Source organism: Nylanderia fulva, unplaced genomic scaffold (assembly GCF_048542155.1).
Source record: "Nylanderia fulva isolate GAGA-0341 unplaced genomic scaffold, ASM4854215v1 Scaffold4, whole genome shotgun sequence".
NCBI lineage: Eukaryota > Metazoa > Arthropoda > Insecta > Hymenoptera > Formicidae > Nylanderia > Nylanderia fulva.
The window spans coordinates 6,875,609-6,896,240 of record NW_028190476.1 but is presented as its reverse complement, the minus strand read 5'-3'; the positions used below and the strand labels follow the sequence as shown (position 1 = coordinate 6,896,240).

Below are 20,632 nucleotides of genomic sequence, written 5' to 3'. Positions count from 1 at the left end.
AAACAACCCCTAATTGATTTCAGCTATATGAAGCTCAAGAGTAAAGTACTTTTTCTTATTAGCAGAATTAATCGTAACTTGTACATGCGACGTGGCATAATATGTACCCTCAAAATATGAAGTTTCAGATTTTGTACCCCCGTTTTTCCTTTAAAAACTACCCCCAATTCTTATCAGTCTCAAGAGAAAAGTACCCTTTCCTATTAGCAGAATCAATCGCTGCTTGTAGATGCGACGTAGCATAATATGTACCCTCAAAATATGAAGTTTCAGAGTTGATAGAGGTGTATTTTTTGCAAACTACAAACATTGCAACTCTACTGTTTTACTCAAAAACGATTAGTTGTACGAAAAAAAGTATAACAACCTTTTTTGTAGAGAATTTTATAAGCTACAATTTTGATAATAACAATTTTTCTCGAAAAATTGATAGTTTTCGAAATAATGGCAAAAAACTAAAATTTATCCCCCATAAAAAAGCCCTAGATGAAGTTAAGGGTACTTTTCAGGATTTCATTAGAACATCGAAGTAAAGATCTCCACAAAAATTCAGCTTGATCGTAATTTTTATGAAGTTTTGCCTTTTTCAAGTCTAATTTTACTAAGATATTTTTGCAGATATTTTTACACACACATATGCTTGAAATATCCTAGACGGATAAAGTTGTTGGCTCTGGAGATTCGCGGTTTATCCGCATGTATGTATGTGTTCGAACAGATATATAAATGCGTTTAAATTCCCAGCGGAGCGAAAGCACAGAATCTTATCCTCTTTCTTTTCTCCTTTTTTCTTCGCGAAACAGCTGCATCTAACTCTTGCAACAAAATTGCACGGAGTTTTCGAAAAAGAAATTAATGCGCTGTAACCCGATACAATTAACAGAGATTGCAATGAAGATAGCTTGCTTGCTTAAAGTCATCTATAACAAGAGTTATTATAATCGAGCAAAATGTTTGACAATTGTTTATACGTATTGAACGGCAGTTTAATTATGAGAGTTTAATTATGCGCGATAATGCGAAAATTTTCACATAATATATTATATAATATAATATAATAATATATAATATATAATATAAATAATGCATTTTAGAATCGCGCATATAATGTAATGCTTCTGGTAGCAAAATCACGTCCTTTTGACGTTTAACGACGTCAATTTGACATTATAAAATCATTTACAGAAGTGCATACTTATACAATCTAATTTTTTATACAATTTTTAATTAACGAAATCTCTAAATAAGAAATTTTCAATAACGTTATTTTATTATATGAGGCGTGATTGAAAATTTGTTGTGATTATTTATAATCTAATTTTTGCTACAATTTTTAATTAATAAAATCTATAAATAATTACAAAATGTTTTAAATTTCTATTAAACAATCAGAACAAAATAAAAAAAATTTGTGATTATTTCGTAGAGATTTCGCTGATTAAAAACTGTATAAAAATTGTATAAAAATTAGATTGTGAATTTAAAAAAAATTCTTTTGCACGCAAAATTGATTGAAGAAAATATGGTAGACGTGAGAGAAGGAGATCTTTCTGGTGAATATTTTCTCCGCGAAGTTTCGCTCTTCCAGACTAGACTGAAATGGGAAGCTGAGCTTAATTACTCGTTCGTTCTTCATTATCTATTAACGATTCTTTGAAACCCTCGGTCGTCATCGCAAGATACCTTTATGCCATCTCAAGTCGTCGGAAGACAATTAAATTAATCGAGAGAAGTGGGAAAATGGTCTGTGCGTGATCTGTGATCATTTAACTTAGGAGTGCTAAATTATTCAGAGCGCTTAATCGATTAACTTGGTGTGTTTGAACCAACTTCTGTATCTTCTAATTGTAAATAAATCAAACGCAATATATTACGCCAGATATATTTTTCAGCATTTTGAAACGCGAAACCCACATAGAGTTTGAATATTTCAGAAAGACTTTCTACAAAATGTTTCCCGAAAGTTTCTAGAAAGGAGGGACTTATAGGGACTTAAAAATTTGAAGGACTTATAAATAATAAAGAGAAATTTAATATTAAATAGAGAGAGAAAGAAAGAGAGATCGAGTATCTTAAAAAAAAAATAAAATAATTCTCAAAAATATTTTTAAATGTTTCTATGTCTGCTTTTTCATGTTTGAAAAATATCTTTGAATATACATAGATTTAAACTAATATTTCAAAAATATGTATCAAATATTTAAGAAAATATTATCTGAGCGATGAAGAGGAATATTTTTCAAAGTTTCTAAAAATATTCTGAAAAATGTTATCACAAAAAATTTGTAAATTATTTGAAAATATTTCTAAATAAAAAATATTCCTAAAACAAATTTCAAAAGTTTGACTTTTTGTTTGGAAAAATATTTAAATATTCTAAACTCCGACAATTTCTGAACCGTCTACATTTCTGTTGAAAATACAAGGATTTTTTGTCGCGCTCCCTCTGCGTATTCTGTCACTCACTCAACTTTAAGCTGCGGTTAGATTAATTAGCTTTGGGAATTAACCAGTCCATCTCATTGCGCGTAGAATAATTAATTGTGCTCGATATATTAGTCGCAAATGAGTCGGAGCGTTCCGACGCATCATTAATAATTAATTGATAATAGTCCAAGTTTAGAGAGAGAGAGAGAGTGTCAAGGCTTCGTTGGAAGCGATATCCTTCGCAAGGACGTGAGAGGATTAATGGCAAACAGTTTTCGACGCGACAATAATTACTTGTGTTTATACCGTTTTACGTCGATCACTCTCCGTAGTAAAACTCAGTCGCCATCGAATCATTGCCGCACGTCTGTCATGACGTCTGTTGCGAAGCCTTAGATTAACGCAAGATAATTAAATGCGCAAATTGCATCTATCATGGGAAGGTAGCCCATTGACTTCTCCGTTCTTCCTCGGTGTTTGATATTCACGTACAGTTAATAACGGATAAAAATAAAAATGAAAACGAGATCAAGGAATATAGGCAGACTCGATGAAAAAAATTCCCTCACTTTTTCAGACCTTCCAAGACCAGAAATTCATTTTTTCCCTATGACTTTTTAGTATTAGTTTTTTCCAAATATATCATTTGCATCGCATATACAGCACAAAATATTATGTTTTCAAAAATATTTCTAAATATTTGTATAAAATATTGCATAGAAATATTTTTTAGAACATTTTTACAAACTTTTAAAAATATTTTGAAAAATGTTCTTCTTTATCGTTCAGATAATATTTTCTTAAATATTTGATACATATTTTTGAAATATTAGTTTAAATCTATTTTCAAAAATATTTTTGAAAATGTTTTTCAAACATGAAAAACAGGACATAGAAACCTTTAAAAATATTTTCGAGAATTATTTCATCTTTTAAGAAATATTTTTAAAAGATTTTAATTTTAATTAATTTTTTCCCTCATTTTTTAGTATTATTTTTTCCAAATATTCAATTATATAATTTGCATCCAATACAAAATATTATCGTTCAGTTTTCAAAAAATATTTCTAAATATTTCTATAAAATATTGCATACAAATATTTTAAAATGGCTTTAGGAATATTTTCAAATAATTTACAAATTGTTTGTGATAACATTTTTTACAATATTTTTAAAAACTTTTAACGTCCATAACTTAAAATAAATAAATAATACAAAAAATAACGGTATTCAGAGATAAAAAAAATTTAACTTAGAAAAAAAGTTAATAAGTTTAAGATGAAAAATAACTATAATTGAAGTTAAAAATTGAACATTTGAAATTAACCAGGCTAAGTTAAAGTTACTAACTTTTTAACTTTTAACTAATTAACTAGTTATTTCCCAACTCTGGTCACTCGAGTTTATCCTATTCCTGGATACAAACGCACTCACACAAGTAGTCTAATATAATTAAGCTCGCAGGCAAATCTTATTTAAATTCAAATGTAACGGAATGCAGTGCAAACTCACCGGCTACTCGTAGATGCTTCCCACCGAGGGTAGAGGCGTCCGTCGTCAGCAGGGATAACGGCGTCGACGAGCTGTCCAGAACTTCGACGCGCGATAAATCGACGCCGCGACGTTCGCATGCCGGACCCAGGACATCCCTGTAACACGTACAGTGTTGTGCTTAGATGATTTTAAAATTAGCTAGATAAAGATGAGACGAAAATATGTAAATTTATCTTAGATAAGATAAAGATGATTTTGTTTTAAATACATCTAGATAAAAGATAAAATTATATGGCAATTCTTCTAGATAATTTTCTAGAGAATAATTTTTAAGACAATAGATAATAGATAATAGATAGTATAGATAATAGATATTAAGATAATAGATATTTTCTAGATAATAATTTTTGCTTATGTAAACACAGTTATAAAAGATTCTTCTAGATAATTTTCTAGAGAATAATTTTTAAGACAATAGATAATAGATATTTTAATAGATAGTATAGATAATAGATATTTTCTAGATAATAATTTTTGTTTATGTAAACACAGTTATAAAAGATAAAGATAATTTTGTTTGAAATATATCTAGATAAAAGATGAAATTATACGGCGACTCATCCAAATAATTTTCTAGATAATGATTTTTAAGACTGCTTATATAAATACAGTTATAAAAAATGTAAATTATAAAAAGGATATAAAAATATATGTATTCATATTTTTATTTATAAATTTTTATCGCTTACTGCTTTACCATTTAAGTATTTTTATGCGCTCTAATTCTAAATCAAAATTAGCTAGATAAAGATGAGATAAAATATGTAAATTCGTCTTAGATAAGATGAAGATAATTTTGTTTTAAATATATTTAGATAAAAGATAAAATTATATGGCGACTTATCCAGATAATTCTCTAAATAATGATTTTTAAGACTGCTTATATAAACACAGTTATAAAAAAATTGTAAATTATAAAAAGGATATAAATAAAATATATGCATTCATATTTTTATTTATAAATTTTTATCACTTAAGTTTTACTATTTAAGTATTTTTATGTGCTATGATTTTAAATGAAAATTATCTAGATATTTGTATAATTTTATTTAGATAATCATCTATATAATTTTATTTAAATTATCCATCTATATAATTTTATTTAGATAACAGCAAACACTGAATATAGCGGAATAAACTATTAACGCGTCGTGAATCGACGAACCAATTAAAAGTTTGAAAAACTATGAATATTTTTTTTCTCAAAAATGCTTCGCCGCCAGGATTAACCACGACACGACCGTGAGAAAATTTGTAAACAGGCTCTCGAGGTTTATCCTCTCGTATATAAAATAAATTTTATTTTATTCTTTTTAATCGATCGACCTACGATATTTTTTTTACATTGATTTGCATGTTTAAAATTTTTTAATAGAATCCAATGCAATGTGTTTTTATTATATCGAACAAAGTCACAATTGCGTGGCACGATTTGCCTCTTTTCGCGATGAAAAGCTGTCGAACAAAACGCTTTTGAAATTTATTTTGCAAAATAATCAAAGTGACATTAAAGCAGAAATACTTTACCGAGGAACTGAATTATACGAAAATGACAAATATTGTATTTAACACAACAATACGCGAATTATCAGATTCATAACTTCTACAAAAAAAAACAGAAAATGATCAAAGTAATATTAATAAACCAAACAGATATTGCCTAATGAGGAAATCAGAAGCATCCCTTCGTCCTAAAGGATAAAACTTGATATCCCTAATTTCCTTTTTTAGAAAATTGCCAAATTATACGAAATTACTGCCATGTGTTCCTCGTGATGATGTAAATCGCCGAAATCTTACTATTTTTTCTGTAGATTTGCCCTCACTAATTATTTATATAATTAAGTTAATTTTCATAAATAGACAATTACATAAGAGATGGTATAAACAATTTGAATTCGATAAATCATTTATGTAATCTGGACTCGTGTTTTTAATTGTTAATTATTCGCACAATTTAATTTGCAAGCTGATTGAAAATTAAAAATTCAATTGTGTATGTATGTATTGCGTGTAAATATTGATTGTGCGAAGTTTTATATTTAAATTTATTTATATCTAAATTATTGTTATAATATAACTTACTATAAAAGTATATAAAATACTAATAAATAATTAAAATAATTACAAAGTACTAATAAATATTATTAATTTATTTAAAAATAGTCTATTTTTTTACGTTGATAAAATAATTTTAGGGAAAAAGTAATACGCTATAGAATTATGCATTATATCTAAAAATACTAATAAATAATTATTAAAATAATTATAAAATACTAATAAATATTGTCAATTTATCTAAAAATGGTCTATTTTTACGTTGATAAAATAATTTTAGGGAAAAAGCAATACGATATAATTATGTATTATATCTGTAAAATTTAAACTCCATAGTTTCCTGGATGTTTCATGCTGGTTTTCCAGTAGTCTATTTCGAAGTGAGAGGAAAGGAAGAGGATGAGTGTCTAATGAAATAAGGGTGTAAGGTTGAAACGCAAAATATTCTCCCCAGAAAGCGTAATACTACAAACCCTGACGGAGCAGAAATTCCGTCGTCGGAATTCGGAGGAGAAATAAATTAATTATTCATCCACGCGCTCGCGTTTTATTCTATATATTCCCTTATATTATTCATTCCTCTTTATTCTATTCTGATATCTTCACATTAATGATAACTAGAACAAAAGCTTAAGGGAATCCTAAACGTCCTTGAGTCTGCTGGTTTTTTTCCTGTTTTATCGACAAAATGTGAGGTTAGATAAACTATAAATCTATTTATTGGCTACATGGATTATTTTTACCTGAAATTAAAGCGCTTCGTCCTTTGTTAATATTAATACTTTTATTTGTACAGAAAAAAGATTTATTAATCTGCATAGTTTCATATATCTTGATTACAGAATTATGAATACTTGAATTGAGAAGTCTGCTGGTTTTTTTCCTGTTTTATCGACAAAATGTGAGGTTAGATAAACTATAAATCTATTTATTGGCTACATGGATTGTTTTTACCTGAAATTAAAGCGCTTCGTCCTTTGTTAATATTAATACTTTAATTTGTACGGGAAAAAGATTTATTAATCTGTATAGTCTTATATATCTTGATTACAGAATTATGAATTTATAATTCTGTAATCAAAATATATATATGAGACTATACAGATTAATAAATTTTTTCCCGTACAAATTAAAGTATTAATATTAACAAAGAGCAAAGCGCTCTAATTTCAGGTAAAAAACAATCCGTATAGCTAATAAATAGATTTATAGTTTACCTAACCTGCTCACAATTTATCGATAAAACAGGAAAAAAACAAGAGATTTCTCAAGGAAGTCTAGGATCCCTTTAACATTCAAACAATTCGCGTTTTTTCTTTTCTCATCGAAATATAATATACTTGTGAGAAATTTTCTATGCGTGAAATAAATTTCTCGTAAATATATATACACTTGTATTAATTTGTCGAGCTTAAAGTTTCAACGTCTGCTCGCTGTTAAGTAATAAATTTCACGCAGCAAGAAATATGAAATAAAAAGACTGGATATAAAAAAAACGTACATCATCCATGATTCAAGGTTAGATAAAAAATTCGTGTTACAATTAAAATCACGAAACGAGTCGAGTCCAATGTCAAAAATCGACGCACGTGGCTCGTTCAAAAAAGTATGTAAAAATCGTATCTCGCGTTCGGCGGTCCAGTTTCACTCGGCATAATTTTTTTTATTCCACATTTTTTTGGTATAGGCTCTGTAGTTTTTGTTTCAACCAGATAGAATGACACTCGTATAGCTCTGTAAATGTCGTTTTTTTAAATCTTTAAAGAATTTCAAGTACTTTTTTCAACGAGTAACATGAACTTGGTATAGAATTTTATGACGTCGAAAGATCGATATTGCGAATAAGTAAAACTACAGAATATTTTCTTCGTTAATATTCAATTCATAAATCATATATTTGCATAATAAAATTGACACATCAAATCGATGTGTTAATTTTAATGCTGACTTTTCGAATAAGTTATTTTATGTTGGAAAACAGACGATAAGGATTATTTAAATTCAGAGTGTATGCTAAAATTTGAAAATAAAATTTAAGCAGGACATTTCCAAAAGATTTCAAGGAAATTTTCCAATAGTATGATAAAGTTGTACAAAGAACCGGAAACTATTTTTTTCAAGCCAAGATATAAATTGTTAGCAAAAATTAATATATGCATTACAAATATTCGATACAATATTTTCCTATATTATAATTGAACGCTTAAATCTATAAATAATTTATGCGTAACACATAATTTTGAACTCTGCAAATAGAAAATATTGTATCATTTACGAAGTAAGGTAAAATATTTTTTTACTCGAATAGTTTGAGTTGATTCTTTTAGCTGAATGTTTAAAAGCGACGAAAAATTGAAGGATCTACGAAAAATTCAAATGCATTCCCAGAAATTTTAAAGGATAAACAAAATTCCGGGACATTTCAAGAATTTTAAAGATTTCAAGAATTTCAAGGCTAGACACCCTGAAATTGAAAGCAATGAGAATTGAAAATTGTTTCTAATGCACTGTAAAAAAATATATAAAATTACATAAATAATGAATGTAATTTTACATATTTTTATGTAATATATTATATATTTTTTTACAGTTTGCTGTTATCTAAATAAAATTATATAGATGATCATTTAGATAAGACTTTGGCGTCATCTTATCTTTATATAGATAATCAAAATATGTATTATCTATATCTGTATCTTAGATAAAAAAAAGGTGTTATCTTTACTAAATTATCTCGAATAATTTTCAGGAAATTTTCATTTAGAATCATAGCACATAAAAATACTTTAAGCGATAAAAATTTATAAATAAAAATATGAAAACATACTTTTATATCCCTTTTACAATTTACATTTTTTTATAACTGCTGTTTACACAAGCAGTTTTAAAAATTATTATCTAGATAAATCGCCATATAATTTTCTCTTTTATTTAGATATATTTCAAAGAAAATCATCTTCACATATCTTTTTCTAAGATAAATTTACATATTTCCACCTTTTTATCCAGCTAATTTTAAAATCATATAAGCACACTCCTTCGTACTCTATTACGTAATATCCACCCATTTATTATCCCTCTACATATGTAGTGAATGCATCTTCGTAATGTTAAGAGTCATTCGATTTTACTCCTTTATCAGCCGATATTTTCTCCTTTTGTTGTCGTGGCATCCATTGCCCGAGCAGGACTCTCTTTGCACCCGTTCATGTTTATTGAACATATCTGGCCGCATTAAATTGCTATAAATCACTGGCTGATGCGACAGCCACCCAGGTGGGCATTGATGCTCGTGTGTGTGTGTGTGTGTGTGTGTGTGTGTGTGTGTGTGTGTGTGTGAGCACGTTCTAAATTGCGGTGTGCATTTCAAAGCAAATGACGCAGCGATATTCGGCGTTAATGTACATTGTTTGAGGCTCAACTTTCAGAGGTATGCTGCGAAAATGGAAAAAAAAGATTTTTACACGATTTACGTTTCATGAATATACAAGGTGTCCCATTTTAATGTCCCACCCCAAATAAGTTTTTTTATTTTTGATTGTAGAAAAAAATGTTTCAGACAAAAATTGTATGATTTCAAGGAGAACATAAGGTGGTGCCATTAATTTGACCTTGAATAGTTGCTTGAAGGTCACGTAAAGGTTACCTTGAGGTGAGGAGATCTTGTCTTATAATTCAAAAAGTAGTTGAAATAAAAATGTTTCATTATAGTGTTTTGGAAAGCTCTCGAAGTCAGCTACAAGAATATGTAATGAAAAGTAGATGGTTCCATTTAAGAAATTAAAGGTGATCTTCACATGATCCTCAAGCAGCTATTCAAGGTCAAATTAATGGCACCTTATGTCCTCCTCGAAATCATACAATTTTTGTCTGAAACATTTTTTTCTACAATCAAAAATAAAAAACTTATTTGGGGTGGGGCATTAAAATGGGACACCCTGTATATTCAACTGCTTTTTATCTCAAATAAGTAATTGGCATGTATATATTTAACTAAATATAGTTCACCTTAAATATTTTAATTGCAGCCAATGCTTAGATGATTTTAAAATTAGCTAGATAAAGATAAAAATATGTAAATCCATCTTAGATAAAATAAAAACGATTGTTTTAAATACATCTAGATAAAAAATGAAATTATATGCACTGAAAAAACCTTTCAACAACATATTATTATTTGGTTAATTAAACATATGAAAATATATTTAAATTAAATATAAATTAAATATAAAATTATTTAAAATTATAGATTATAAATTAAAATTATTATTTAAAATTATAAATTATTTAAAATTAGCTAGATAAAGATGAAAATATGTAAATCTATTTTAGATAAAATAAAAATAATTGTTTTAAATACATCTAGATAAAAGATAAAATTATATGCACTGAAAAAAAATTTGTTAATTCGACTAAACCTTTCAACTAAATATTATTTTGTTAATTAAACATATGAAAATATATTTAAATTAAATATAAATTAAATATAATAAATATTGAATCTAACAAAACGTACATTTTGACTTAAATATTAATATAAAAAATTAATATAAAAAATTTGTTACGAGAGCGGTAAAAAAAACAAAACGATCCGAGTAACTCTAGACAAAAAAAGATTTCGCGCTGATAAAGAACGGCGTTTTTCAAGCAAACCGCGTATCTTGTGACCGCTATTCCAGGGTTCGTAAAATGGAAATTTTTTTGTCAGGAAACCGACATGACAAAAGCAAAGTGCGCTTTATTCAATTCTTGGTTCGCCGCATAATTATGCTTGGCAATTAAGAGTAATCTCGTTGAAGATGTAAGGCGTCTTCGCGCACACTATAACAATTTATAATAGTATATTGTTTCTCGTGATATACTATGTTAATTTTTTAATTTCGCCCTTACATTGAATAAAGATGAATTAATGCGAGGTAGGTAATCGCGAGCAAACCTTATTGAAAATAAAAATAATACCGTGAAATTATTATTACAAGTATAACACATCGTGAAAATCAAGAAATTGAAACGAAAAAAGATAAAAGCATGATAGAAAAATCTTTAAAAATTTCTCTCTCATATGGAAACAAGAAAAAAAAATTATGTGTAATAATTAGAGACATTTTTATAATAATTAGAGAGTCATATTTTTATAATGTTTATATATTTTGTTTATCTTGTTTCCTTGTTATAAAAGAGACATAATTAATAATTTTTTATACTTGTAATAATTCTGTGCACTATCATATTTTTATAACGTCAATTAAGATATTTTAGAATGTGTGCATTCAATTTGTATGCACTGAAAAAATTTATTTAATTATTCAAATTAATATTTATTTTAATAATTTCTCTTTTATACATAATTTATTTTAAATTAATAAAAAAAATACTTATATGCTATTAAAAAAAATTTAATATATAATATAATTCTTTAAAAAAAAAAAAAAAAGTTTCGGTCTTATTGTTATTTCCAAGAAACACAAGTTTTTTAAATAAATATTTAATTCCTTAATAATCTCTTAATAGTTTTTCGAATATGAAAATTTTAGTGATTAGCGAATGGCTGTTCTTTTCCGTCGGAAAATTTTACCCGCTAATTCATTACTTAAAAAGAAAAATCGCGAAAAAGTTCAAAGTGCTTGTGAAACATTAACTATGGATCTATGTTATCACACGATACCTATACGCACACGCTGCAAAATGGCATCCACCCTTTCCTTATTAAAAAACTTTCTCATAGCGAATAAAGCTAGTCTCGCAAATTAGTATAAAATGGACCTCGTGTATCAATAATAATCCTTTTTTCCGGCTGAAAAATGTTCTGGTAAAAAATCACGCATCGCGTTTAATGACGTTCATGATGATGATTAAAACAATTGTGACAAAGATCTTTCAATTAGCCGCATCAAGATAAATTAGATTCTTTCTTGATTATGGGACGAGAATTTTCCGGCGCGTGGCACGTAATTTTATTCCATATTTTCTGACATAATAAGGGTTTATTGTATTTATGCCACGTGACAAACGTGGCGACGGCTTTAATCTATTTATTCTCGCCCGCAAATCCTACATCGAAGCTGTTGCGATATATATATATTTATATAATATATATATATATATATATATATATATATATATATCAGTGCACCCTGTAGAGCGTGGACAATAGCATGGAAAAAAAGCCGACCTCCTGGTGATCTTGAAAATAAAAGTGCCTCTTTTCTACCTTCCGCTCCTTTCTTTAACCATTTATTAAAATGCCGGATCATCTTGAAGATCGATAAAAGAGGAAAAAGCATAGCCTTCTTTCTTGCGAATGAATTTAAAGAATAGATGTAACGCCATGTGTCGGCATATTTTTGTACTTGTTTATAGAAAAAAAAAATTAATCAATATTTTTTACAGTTTAACAAAGAATGCTATATCTGAAAAATATTAGCTATTATAATAGCCCAGTAAAATTTGATTTCATAACAATTAGGAACAAGCTGAATTTTTGTGGAGACCTTTATTTCGATGTTCTAATAAAATCCTGAAAAGTACCCTTAATTTCGTCCAAGACTTTTTTTATGGGAGGTAAGAAGGGGCAAATTTTAGTTTTTTTGCCACTATCTTGAAAACTATCAATTTTTCGAGAAAAATAGTTATTATCAAAATTGTAGCTCATAAAATTCCCTACAAAAAAGGTCTGTATACTTTTTTCGTACAATTAACCATTTCGAAGATATAGAGCAAAAACAAACCCGCGATGATGTGGAAAGGAATACGTATTTTTTACGAACTACAGATATTGCAACTTTACCGTTTTACTCAAAATCGATTAGTGGTACGAAAAAAAGTATAATGACCTTTTTTGTAGGGAATTTTATGAGCTACAATTTTGATAATAACTATTTTTCTCGAAAAATTGATAGTTTTCGAGATAGTAGCAAAAAACAAATTTACCCCCCATAAAAAACACCTTGGATAAAATTAAGTACTTTTTATGATTTCATTATAGAATAACATTGAAATAAAGGTTTCCACAAAAATTTAGCTTGCTCCTAATTTTTATGAAGTCTTGTCCTTTTCAAGTTTAATTTTACTAGACTATAGCTAAAATTTAATTATATAATAACCAATTTTTATTTTTCGTGGTTCCCTAATGCTAAATATTATATGGCATATATTTCAAACCAATTTCTGCTATTTGGATGAAAATGTTTTTCTTTTAAGAAAATAATATGTCAGAAAACAATTATGTTTCTGTGTGTGCGATAAAAATCAATTTTGAGTTCAGTTAACGAATAATGTAATTATTTCTGTATTTTTCGACGGAGATTTAATAAAGTTATACATTCTTATATTTAATTTGAAAAATAGCGGAGAAATTAAATAATTTTAATAATTATCACACACACATTGAAAGAAAATGTTTATTTTGCAACGACAAAAATATCGATATCGAATATTTTAAAACCGATTTTTTATTCACCTAAAAATCTAATTGTAAAATAACGATGTTACGCGGATAATATGAATTTCTGGTTTCAGTAGAGAGCTTCATAAGTCATGTATGATTGAATGTAGCAGTTGTGTGTGAGAAAAGTCAGTTTACGAAACATATTGTTCAGACATATACATCTCTTTATGTAAATATGTCTATCTTTAGCACGCGTCGTATTTTTTATTCAACACAAAATGCGAGAAATTTATTGGCGGCACAGATGCGCAATATATTAAAAAGTATTATATGATAATGCTTCACTCACACCAGGTAAGTTCCCCTCGTAGCTGGTAAAAATTCCTCGCGTTCGAAGGAACCGGGGATGTCTTCGCCCTCAAAACTGACACTGAAGTATTCGTTGCTGGACACCTGGAATCAAAATGAAAATATGATTAGTTCTCTATAAAAAATCTTGAATATTTCGTAATTGAAAATCCGAGAAAAAATTGTCGGGTTGAGATATTAATTTTTTTTAAATATATAATTATTATAAAAAAAAAAATTATGCATTTTGGATTTATGTTATATAAATATTTTGCATTTACATTTTTAAAAATATTTAAAAAATAATTTTCTAAATATTTTTAAAATATTTCAAAATCTATATTGAATTTTTATTTATCATTAATCTAATAAAGTTTGATAGATGTAAATATGCGATAAATTTATTTTAATATAACTGTTTGTTGTACATTCTTTAATATGCTAAATTGAACCATGAATATAAGAAAATCTGGAGACTTATTATTAATTTTTAAAAAATCAATGTAGTGCATGATTTTTTTATCGATGAAACTGTTAAATTTATTGTATGCGCTATGTAAATATATTAAATTTTTAATTATTGTTGAAATTAATTATTTCAAGTACTCTGTGTTCATTAAAAAAAGAACACTTTAATTGATTTTACTATATTTATATAAAGTTTAAATTTTTTTATAGTTCTGGCGTAATGAGTTGAATCTAACCATAGCAGCGATTTAAATTGAAATTTAATGCCTGTATTTGAATTGAGTATCTTGATTAAATATGAAACTTGGAATGTTTCCAGGTATTAAATTTAATGGAAAAAGCCAAATATATACAGTGTCTCTATTACCATAATTGCTTATATATATGTACAATCAAGTTCGATTCTATGTATTTCAGGAAAATATAAAGCCATAAACATTTACAAAAATGTCATTTAACCATTAAAAGAAGAAAAAAAGTCATGCATTATTTTGGATATGCGTTACATCAATATTTTGCATTTTAATATTTTAAAAATCTTTAAAATATTTTTAAAATATTTATAAAAAATCTTTAAAATATTTTTAAACTATTTAAAAAATCTTTAAAATATTTTTAAACTATTTAAAAAATCTTTAAAATATTTTTAAACTATTTAAAAAAAATTTCAAATATTTTTAAAACTATTTAAAAAATAATCAAAATAAAAATGTAATCATTCATGTTTTGTGTATGATCTTCGGCGTCTCAGGAAGAGCTTAAAGAATTGGCCGGAGTTTTCCTCATTAGAAAGAAGTGCGATTACTTTGTAGTTCTCGTACCCAGATTCAATATTGCTGCCACGTTCGCCCATTCGACTCGATTTTTTTCCCCTCATAAATAATGCAGGAACGGCGTTCTCATAAATTCGAGTCACCTGGTAGGCTGGTGAATCGGTCCGCGGAATTAAATATTAAAGTGCGGCATATGGAAGCAATCGTTGCGTTGTTGCCTCTCCGACGCGCGAGTAGCAAAAAGAACGTCTGTCATCACCACACATTAATTCACTTTGCTGCTTAGCATAAGCAAAACAAGTCGAGAGAAACGAGGGAAAATTCAATCGCGAGTGAACAAAAATTCACATACCGGGATAATATTTGAACAAGTTTGCAAAGATTATGAAAGCTTGTCTATGTGTGTTTCTATCAGCGTTGTGCTTAGATGATTTTAAAATTAGTCAGATAAAGATGAGATGAAAATATGTAGATTCATCTTAAATAAGATGAAGATAATTTTATTTAAATATATAACTAGACAAAAGATAAAAAAGATTAATTATATCTAGATAAAAGATAAAATATTTAGATTTATCTAGATAACTTCGAGATAATATTATTTTTAAAACCGTTTATGTGAACAGTTATAAAAAAATGTAAATTATAAAAGGGATATAAAAATATATGTATTCATATTTTTATTTCTAAATTTTTATCGCAAGTTCTACTATTTAAATATTTTTATGTGTTATGATTCTAAAATTATCTGAAAATTATTCTGGATAATTTAGTAAAAATACTTTTTTTCGCGTAAGATGCAGATATAGATAATACATAATTTTATTATCTATATAAAGGTAAGATGCCAAAATTTCATCTAGATGATCATCTACCCATACGGCAGAAAATATTTTTAAAAATATTTCTTAAAAGATCAAATAATTCTCGAAAATATTTTTAAAATATTTCTATGTCCGCTTTTTCATGTTTAACAAATATTTTCAGAAATATTTAAGAAAATAATATCTGAGCGATAAAAAACATCTTCCAAATTTTTAAAATTATTCTAAAAAATGTTATATAAATGTACAAAATTTTTTTTCATTATTTTAAAATATCCCTAAAACTATTTTAAAATATTTTTATGCAATATTTTATAAAAATATTTAGAAATATTTTTTGAAAACATTCATAATATTTTATATGGGTATACATATAATTTTATTTGGAGAACAGCAAAACACTGGTCTCTTTTATATCTCTCTAAATAATAAAACGTTCGCTTTTCCCAAACATCGAATCAGTTGTATAATTTACACGCAAGATTGTATACATCGCACGTATATAGAGGTAAAAGACGGTCTCGTTATCGATTTTTATTTCGCAACAGAACCCCCGAGGAATTCGAAAAGAGTCTGTAACTATACGGTTACACAATTACAACAAGCGCGAACTTTCTAAGACGGGATACAACAAAACGAAATAGGAGTTCGTCAACTCTTTCTTCGTCTCCGTAAATTTGGGTATATGTATTTTGTCTATATTGCAAACTTTTCCTTTATCCATTACAAAGGCTTAGAAAGTGTGTTTCACGCAACGTAGATATATTATATTATACCCACGCATTGAACCAAGGTTATTGTTAAACTTGGTAATTATACAAATGTCAACGGTTCGCGAAACGGTTTAATACATATATAACACGGTTTTAAACAAATATTGCAATAATTATCATGAATATTTCGCGATAGCGAAATGCAACAAGAGAGACGGTTTACACTGCAGCATTGCAATTATTTGGTAGACTTAATTATTTTTTTTATTATTTTGAGAATATACACGAGAAAAATTATTCAATTAATAAATATTTATTTCGATACCATGCCTAATCATTTATTTTGAAACGAATAAATATTTATCTGTTTTGAAAAAGATTTTATTATATCAAATACTTTTTGTTTCAAATAAGTGATTTATTAGGTACAATATTGAAATAAATATTTTTCCGAATTCAATAAATTATTTTTTTGCAGTGCATATTTTATAATATATTACTTTACACGACATTTTTACTTATAAATTCTTCACAAACCTTTTCTTGAGTCCCCAAAGAAATATTTAGGATATTAAAAAAAATTAATTAAAAATTCTATCATTAATTCCGAACACACAAAATCATAAATAGACTTTTGTTTCTTTTTTATATTACAATCAACGTAATAATCATTTATTTTGAAACAAATAAATATTTATCTGTTTTGAAAAAGATTTTATTATATTAAATAAATATTTTTCCGAATTCAATAAATTATTTTTTTTGCAGTGCAGATTTTATAATATATTACTTTACGTGACATTTTTACTTATAAATTCTTCACAAACCTTTTTTGAGGCCCCAAAGAAATATTTAGAACTTAAAAAAAAATTAATTAAAAATTCCATCATTAATTCCGAACACACAAAATCATAAATAGACTTTTGTTTCTTTTTTTATATAAACAATCAACATACCACACGTTTCAATGAACATAGAAGTTCGCTCGTTTCCATTAATATATAATTCACGTAGATCGAAACCGCGTTACATCATTAAAATTCAATAATTTCCGAATTCGGAATATCAGTATTCCACGTTTATATATAATATCAATTCGGAATAGCCTACGGCAACAGCCCTCGGAGACGTGTTACGTAATTCACCAACCTTCCCAAAGTAAGGATAAATACTTGGGAAGTTCGTGACAATGATACTAACGTGCGTGCGGACGCTTAATGAAAATTCCTTTGCTTCCTGTAAGAGGCAGGCACCGTAATATTATCGTTTATCATTCCTTATAACGATTTACTTCGTAGTGATTTTTCACCCCGACATTCCCGCTTCGAATTGTCATATATTTCCAATTTATTTCCGTAGAGAATTGTATTTTTGAAAGAATTTATTGAATTCGCAAAAAATATTTATTTCAATACTATCTAGTAAATTATTTATTTGAAACTAAAAAATATTTATTTGATATAATAAAATCTTTTTCAAAACAGATAAATATTTATTTGTTTCAAAATAAATAAATATTACGTTGACTGTTATATAAAAAAAAAAAAGAAACAAAAGTCTATTTACGATTTTATGTGCTCGAAATTTTATATATATATATATATATATATATATATATATATATATAATGATAGAATTTTTAATTAATTCTCTTATTATATTCAAGTTTTTTAAAATTACAAATAGGATAAAGTATGTATATAATTTTTATAATTTAAAAATTATATTTACATTACACATTTAGGAAAAATGATGTAATAATTTTTGTCAGCTTTTGTTGTACTTGACAATTAATGATTCGTTGTTTTTCTCTGCAGACTGAAAAAAATGACTAAATTAATAAATATTTATTTGTTTTGAAAAGGATTTTCTTATATCAAGTAAATGATTCCTTTGGTAGTATTGAAATAAATACTTATTCAAATTCAACAGATTTTTTCTCAGTGCACAAATGCATAATTGCATCAATTTAATTTGTATATATAATCTACACTAAATAATTGACTTGAGAGCAATCCTACCATTTATTTTCAGAAACTTCTTTCTGACGAATTTCGCTTTTATCTTCTTCCCGCTTTAAATTGTTATATATTTCCAATTTAATTCCGTAGAGAATTTTATTTTTGAATTATCTTATTATATTCGAATTTTTTAAAATTACAAATAGGATAAAATGTGTATAGTTTTTATAATTTAAAAATTATATTTACATTACACATTTAGAAAAGATTCGTTGTTTTTTTATATTTTTCTCTGCAAATGCACAATCGCATCGATTTAATTATAATATTTTTATATATAATCTACACTAAATAAATAATTGACATGAGAGCAATCTTATCATTTATTTTTAGAAACATTTCCGACGAATTTTGCTTTTATCTAATAATCTATACGTGAAAGAACTATCAACTCGTTCTCGCCAAGAATAAAAGATGTTAAAAGAGGAAAAGCTGAATTATGTGAGAAGGGCACAGTTTGACAAACTCAATTCTCGTCGTATATTATTAATACGTGACTCGAATAGAACCAGCAATATATATCTTAACTTTGGCCAAAAATATGCAACCTATTTAAATAAACGAAATATTTGTTTTAATAAAGTGTCTTACACAGACTTTGCTGCAAAAGAAATTGCATCTTGAGAGAAAGAATTTTGGGCATTTTCTAAAGAAAAAAGGAATAAATATTTTCCTATTATTTTACAATATTAACTTATATATTCGAATAGAAAACATGATTAAAAATTATGAGATTTTTAACGAAATATATAATAGTATCTATATTATTTTTACATATGTAATAATAATAATAATAATAATAATACATATATGTATATTATTACAATTTATTTACAACAATTAAATTTATTTATAAATTTAGTTTTTTTAAATTTATTTATTTATTACAATTTATTTTAACGAAATATATAATAAAATCTATATTATTTTTACATATGTAATAATAATATTAATAATACATATGTATTATTATAATTGTTAATATTACTTTTATATCTACTATTTTCATTTAATTTGTTATAAGCTCGAATTTTTAAAACAATAATGGTTAGTGTAAAAAAAAAGGAAAATTATTGCACTCATTTATCAATGTAATTTAATTAAAAATAAATTTTTAAAATCAAAAATTTTTTTCTAATAAAAATTATCATATTTCACTATAAATAAAAACTTCAAGAAAATTATATTTAAATTTCTTTATAAATCTAATTAATTGAAATATTTATTCTTATTATCTTTTATAATTTTTATTAAAATAATTATTTTAAATATTAATATTAATATAAAAAATTATTTAAATTTTTAAAAATATATTCTATTATATAAAAATTTATTTATATAAAAATTACAGTGTAAATAATTTTTGCGGAATTAAATTTAGAATATTGAAAATCAGCTGTGCAATTTTTCATATTCAGCTTATGGTTTAATATCTGATTACAGCTGATTAGGTTCTCATTCTATTGTAATAATCGCTGTGTGGCTTTTTACGTCATAGATGGTCTAAGCGTAGGTTGCAAGTAGTCCAAATCGACGCCTACGCGGCCAGTTACTATTTCAGAAGAGTCTGTACATATATATACATATATATATATATATGTATATAACTTAAGCCTCTGTAGCATTTGCCTCTTCGTTCCTATCTACATATTTACGCAACAATTTGCAGTTTTCAGTTTTTTTCAGATAAGCAATTTTTTATTTACGCCGCAAAAGACTGCGTAATCTTTATGAAAACGAAATTAAAGAGATCCTAAAACTCCGGCCTTATTTATTGATAAAACATCATCTGTTTTTATTGATTGGATAGAATAATAAATGCTTTTCCACGGTTAAAGGGATGCTGCCGTAGTTCTTTTACTTTAAGTTAGGTTAGGTTCACTTTAAGTTAGGTTAGGTTCACTTTAAGTTAGGTTAGGTTCACTTTTTATTGAATATACAGATTGAAAAAGCCTCCGCAATGAAAGTACTGATAATAATAATGAATAGATATAATAGAAAAAATTTGGAAAGGTGTTATTTTTGTTGTAAATTAATGGGGGTCTTTTATATAAATACT

At 26.5% G+C, this 20,632-nt stretch overlaps 1 protein-coding gene across 8 annotated transcripts in view; it reads right to left on the bottom strand.

Moving 5' to 3' along the window:
- LOC114937813 (pleckstrin homology domain-containing family G member 5) overlaps positions 1–20,632 on the bottom strand; it is a 193,269-nt gene that overhangs the window by 22,894 nt on the left and 149,743 nt on the right. For all 8 annotated transcript variants that reach the window (XM_029311457.2, XM_029311451.2, XM_029311455.2 and 5 more), the window contains 2 exons: positions 13,776–13,879; positions 3,940–4,076 (listed from right to left, as the gene is read on the bottom strand). In XM_029311457.2, the coding sequence (XP_029167290.1) occupies positions 3,940–4,076; positions 13,776–13,879 (241 nt within the window). The remainder of the gene's footprint in view (positions 1–3,939; positions 4,077–13,775; positions 13,880–20,632) is intronic.